The 6,000-nt window shown below is 41.0% G+C and overlaps 1 protein-coding gene across 3 annotated transcripts in view; it reads right to left on the bottom strand.

Annotated features, from left to right (window-relative positions):
- Positions 1 to 4,009: 4,009 nt before the first annotated feature.
- LOC120913215 (carbonic anhydrase 12-like) overlaps positions 4,010 to 6,000 on the bottom strand; it is a 46,616-nt gene continuing 44,625 nt past the window's right edge. For all 3 annotated transcript variants that reach the window (XM_040323010.1, XM_040323011.1, XM_040323012.1), the window contains exons 8-9: positions 5,664 to 5,818; positions 4,010 to 4,214 (exon numbers count right to left, since the gene is read on the bottom strand). In XM_040323010.1, coding sequence (XP_040178944.1) covers positions 4,095 to 4,214; positions 5,664 to 5,818 — 275 coding nt within the window. In that variant the 3' untranslated portion in view covers positions 4,010 to 4,094. The remainder of the gene's footprint in view (positions 4,215 to 5,663; positions 5,819 to 6,000) is intronic.

The raw sequence follows: 6,000 nt of genomic DNA, 5'->3' as shown, positions 1-6,000 counted from the left end.
GTTACCCCTGCTATATGAGGCGTATCCTATGTTAAGTATGGATGTCGTTCCCGCGTCAATTTTTTTTAATTTTTACGTTGTTTGCGCAAGTCGTTCGCGAATAGGGCTGTACGTAAGTTACGTTCACGTCTAAAGCAATGACGATTTGCGGCGTAATTTGGAGCATGCGCACTAGGATTCTTTCACGAACGCCGCATGCGCCGTTCGTAAAAAACGTAAAATGCGCGGGGTCACATGAAATTTAAATAAAACACGCCCACATCACCCAGATTTGAATTTGGCGGGCTTACGCCGGACCACATACGTTACGCCGCCGTAACTGAGGGCGCAAGTTCTTTCTGAATACGGAACTTGCGCCCTAATTTACGGCGGCGTAACGTATCTGAGATACGTTACGCCCCGCCGATAGATACTCCAATGTATCTGAATCCGGGCCTTGGTGTCTCACCTGCCCTCCATTGAAGCTAATGGAGTAAGGGTGATGGAAAATGGCCAGTGAACCAGTAGTGAGGTTTTAAACAACGCTTCCAGGTTAATTCTAGCTAGGGGAGATCAGCAAACTGATGTTCACTGGTCTCCCTCCCCTCCACCCAGTGACACCCACCATGTACAGCCACCAGATTGCTTTCATTAGAAAGCCAAGAGTCGGCTTGTGGGGTGTAAACACACACCGCCACTGGGGGCAGCTGGGAATGTGTGTAAAACCTAAAATGAAAGAAATGTTGCTGCAGTCCAAATTAAAAGTCCAAATAGCAGGATGAAAGAGGCTGCCAATACCAGGACAGACGTTGCACATCTTGTATAACAATATGGAATGAGAAAGGAGGTTCCGCAACTTATGATGGCTTCTGCATAAAATCCACGGCTTTGTTTAGACCCCCCTCCCACCACCACCATACGCCGTATTGAGGTGGCAGTAAAAGGGTTCAAGTTTGTTGCCTATACAGGTGCTCCAGTTCTATCCTGCCACACAAAACTATTTGTGACTGTTGTTAGACTCTAATTTGAATTTGAATATAAAACTTGCCTCATGTCTCCCTCTTAAATTGCGACCTAGCCAAGCTTCTTCTATACTGTCTAGCCACTATAAAAAAAAATGTATTTCAACATAAAATCTATCTTTTCTCTGCTTCTCAAACTGCAACCTAACCAAGCTGCTTTTATACTGTCCAGTCACTCTAAAATATTCATGGCTATTGTCTCACAGATAACACACTCCATTGTTTATGTCAAGGTAAAACCTCATCTCTCCCTAACTTCATTATCGGGCACTTTCACCCCCTTCCGACCCAGACCAATTTTCAGCTTTCAGCACTGTTGCACTATGAATGACAATTGCGCGGTTATGCAACGTTGTACCCAAATAACATTTTTATATTTTGTTTGAGAGAGATGGAGCTTTCTTTTGGTGGTAATTAATCACCACTGGATTTATTATTATTTTCTTTTGCAAAAAAAATACATAAATGAAATAAAAAAGGCTGAAAATGTTGATTTTTTTTTAAAATAAATTGTTTCTGTTAGAAAATTTTGTAAATAAGTAATTTTCCTCTTTCACTGATGTGCGCTGATGGGGGGGGGGGGGCAATGATGGACACTGATGAGGATAGACTAATATACAGCATTAATAGGCGACACTGATGAGCACTGATTGGCGGAACTAATGGGTGGCACTGATGAGCACTGAAAGCCAGCACTTATGGGCACTGACTGGCATCACTGCTGGGCCTGCACTGATAATCAGGGCACTAATGATCGGTGCCCGATTATCTGTGCAGATCTCCCCTATGAGGAAATTCCGCTGATTGGCTCTCCTCACACGCTAGAAAAACAGAGCAAAGAAATGGAAAAGATACTGCGCTGAACTAAATAGAGTGATTGAGAAAATAGCTGCCAGTACCAAAAAATTGTGGATACAAAATTAGAAAAGTGTTTAAATATGAGGCACAGCGCTAGAAAATTGATATTGAAAATGCCCAAAGATTTCTAAGAATTTTTTATTTATTTTTGGAATATAACATATATGTTAAAAATATGTGAATGAAAAACAGTAATCCAAAAACAAACATATAAGAAATGAAAATAAAAGTAAAACTAAATTATACACTATTTAAGTCCATATATGAGTGAACGTGATAAACTGTAGATAATAATATAAAAAGTCCCAATGAGCCACAACTGAATGTGTATAAACCAAAGAAATTCTTCATAAATATAAACAATGTGGTGAACCAAAAAATACACTCCTTCCACCAGGGGGGACACCAAAGAGCTGTAAGTGCAAGCTCCTTACCAGAAGTTGTGACCACAATCACATCGGTCAATCTGCGCCTGGGGTGTTTAACGTCTCCCTGAAGACTCAAGGCTAAATCCGGACGTGTACAGAAGATCAGATCAGTGGTATCAGAAGTTAATATGTGCCTGGGGTGTTTAACGTCTCCCTGAAGACTGATGGTTAAAATCGGACGTATGCAGAAGATCGCATCAGTGATATCTCAGAGAAATAAGAAAAAGTGTATACTGCGATAAAAAGGGTTTAATGAAACAGATCGTATTGCACTTATAGACGCAGGTAGAAAATGCACGGTGTATATGGGTACAAATACAACGTTTCTCGGTGTCTCCTCCAAGTCTCCTCCGCTAAGTTCGTTGGCCGTTTCACAGGATCTCCATATGGAGAGGCGTAGTGACGTCGGGAACACAGACTACCCTACGCGTTTCGTCACAAGCGGACGTCGTCTGGGATTGGCTGCCAATCCCAGACGACGTCCGCTTGTGGCTCATTGAGACTTTTTATATTATTATCTACAGTTTATCACGTTCACTCATATATGCACTTAAAAAAAAATACACCATTGGAATCCATAAGATATGACAATAAAAGTAAAACTAAATTATACACTATTTATGTGTAGCATGGACAATGCCTCTATGCCTCCTTTCCCAGTCAAAGCCCCATAGGGAGAAACGCAGAGTCGGGTGGAGCTATAGGATCTGACGTCACCACGCCCCCCAGCTGAATGGCTCGATCCACGGCTGGTTTGTTTTATGCTTCGTTTTTTGAAACTTTGTTACTGCTGACGTTTTGAGATGTCAGTGTGTCCAGCAATTGGAATTAAAGGACTTTTTTAAGTAACCTACTGCACTATGAAGCACTTTTTTCTCCTTTTATAATATGTTTCCACACTATGCTCTGAGAACGATCCCACTCATATAAGGAACCTGTAGGAGATCTTTTGCCGTCTCTAGACTGTCAGCGGAGGAGAGGATCGGGGGAAGGGTCTGACCAGCTGATGATATCTGTGTTGAGCCGATTTGATCTCTGTAATAGGGATCCTAGGGATCTGGTAAGCAGCCCTTTCTTATATCTGCTTTGTGGAAATATTCTGATGAAGAATCTCATCTGTCAAAGGATTAAGATTACAGTGAAGCTTCCGCAGCTGATTTGATATGGACACTGCTTTAGTTTTCTGTTGATAATTTTTCACGGTTGATAAGAGGACCTTTTTACATGCATTTTTGTTTGCTGGTACATGGTTGCGCGTCTAATTTCCACTTTCCAGGTATTTTTTCTTTAAGAACGTAATTATAACCTGAGGCTCTAATAGGCTTAAAAAAAAAAAGGGTGGGCTCGGGGCACAGAGCACTGCACCCGAGCCCATCCAGTTGTGTGACAAAAGCAAATAAATATTCACTATTGTCACACTGATTCTTCTCCCGGCCAATCAGGAAGCAGGTCTTGAGACCCGTTTCCTGATTGGCCGAAGGGAGAAGTGATCCTATTGGCCTAGGAGCCACTGAGCCGCTTTGAGGGGACACAGGAGAAGCTACCACCCATCACCTGGAGGGAAGCGATGCCGCAATGCCATTGATGGGGTAAGTGCCAGATGGTCTAAAAGCAACTATTTGGCTGATATATTGGGTAATTTAAGAAAAGGTTAGTTGTGAATAGGTTCTGATGAGGTCAATTTAATGGTGGAAACACACTAAAGAAAGAAATCAAAGCTTATTCATGTAGTAAGTGAGATTTATTTATGTAAAAAGGAATCCATAATAATAAAGCTTCTTGTACATGAATCCAGTCCAGCTCCTCGCTAATATCTGTACACAGTTCTTCCATTATATGGCTGCACTGGTCTAAAGTTGTCCTCCAATTTCTCAGCTAGTATTTCATCAACCGTAGTAGAGTAAAGTGAACTGGTGATTGCGGCATACTGTGGGAATAAAGCATAAAGTGCCAGGTATGAATTTTTAAATACATGGAACAACGATCAGTGATGTGTCATGACAATCCACGCCCCCCAACAGTAAGAATCACTCTTTAGGTCACACTTAACCCCGTTCAGTGCCCCCTACAGGTTAACCCCTTCACTGCCATTGTCATTTTTACCGTAATCGGTGCATTTTTATAGCACTGTTCGCTGTAAAAATGACAATTGTCCCAAAATGGTGTCAGAAGTGTCCGATGTGTCCACCATAATGTCGCAGTCACGATAAAAATCGCTAATCGCCGACCATTACTAGCAAATAAAAATGATAAAAATGCCATAAAACTATCCCCTATTTTGTAGAGGCGATAACTTTTGCTCAAACCAATCAATAAACGCTTATTGCGATTTGTTTTACCAAAAATAGGTAGAAGAATGCTTATCGGCCTAAACTGAGGAAAAAAAAGTTTTTAATATATTTTTTTGGGGATATTTATTATAGCAACAAGTAAAAAATATAGATTTTTTTTCAAAATTGTCGCTCTATTTTTGTTTATAGCGCAAAAAATTTAAACCGCAGAGGTGATCAAATACCACCAAAATAAAGCTCTATTTGTGGGGGGAAAAAAGGACGTCAACTTTGTTTGGGAGTCACGTCGCATGACGCGCAATTGTCAGTTAAAGCGACGCAGTGCCGAATCGCAAAAAGGGGCCTGGTCCTTTAGCAACAAAATAGTTTCGGGGCTTAAGTGGTTATAAGATGACAAATGAGATGTTAGGGAAAATGGATATGAACTAAATGTGGAATGGATGTTAGCCAATGGATGATTTACCACTCATTAAAGTGGAGTTCCACCCATAAATATAACATTACATCAGTAGTTTTAAAAAAATGTCATTAGTCCTTTACGAAAAAATTTTTTTTTTTGATGCCTTTAAAGTGTTGTTGCTAGGCAGAATAGTTAATCTTCCCACTTCCTGCACCTAGGTGCTTAATGCACCGCACAGACTCCTGGGAATGTAGTGGGTGTAACTTTCCAGGAGTCTGTGCATTCCCCAGTCTCAAAGAATCATGTGACTTGGACAGCACAGGTGCTGAAACCTGATCTGACACTGCTTGTGCAGCACTGAGCATGTGCGATATTTGCAAGGCTGACATCCAGGAAGTCATACAGTCTGGCTTCATGATGCCCACACTTAAGATGGTCCCAGTCAATTTCTATTTTATAAAGTGTCTAAATGCTGTAACAACCTAACAAAACGGACCTTAGTTTACAGACTAACTTTACTAGAATACATTAAGCTTGTGTATTACAGGGGTATTTATATTTAAAAAGTGAAATTGTGGCCGGAACTCCGCTTTAAGTATGCCTTTTACAATTCCCCTTTTTATCTCAGCATCCAAAATGTGGGTGTATCCTATGGAGCAGCGCATGGTTTTGTTGGTTAGGTTACCTGTACATAGTTGAGCTGTTGAACTTGTGCTATGATATGCCAAGTCACAATTTCAGAGCAAGGTGGAGTTGTGAGAGATCCTTGGTATGTGTAATACCCATGTGATTGGTAAGGCAGAATTTTATGGAGGTTAAAGTCTATTGATGTCGACTGCCCTGGAAAATGAATATAAAAACATTAGATAAATAAACAGTATTACACAGACCTCTCTTTAAGTGCCAGTTCACACCAGACGCAGTTCCGTGCGCTTTTTTTCTGCACTAAAAATGCATGCATTCCATGTATTCCAATGGCTCTAGTTCACACCATGCAGTCAGTTTACGGTCAGTTTCTGCAC

Source organism: Rana temporaria, chromosome 9 (genome assembly GCF_905171775.1).
Source record: "Rana temporaria chromosome 9, aRanTem1.1, whole genome shotgun sequence".
Lineage (NCBI taxonomy): Eukaryota > Metazoa > Chordata > Amphibia > Anura > Ranidae > Rana > Rana temporaria.
Note: the sequence above shows the minus strand (reverse complement) of the source record. Positions and strands in the feature narration are given on the sequence as shown.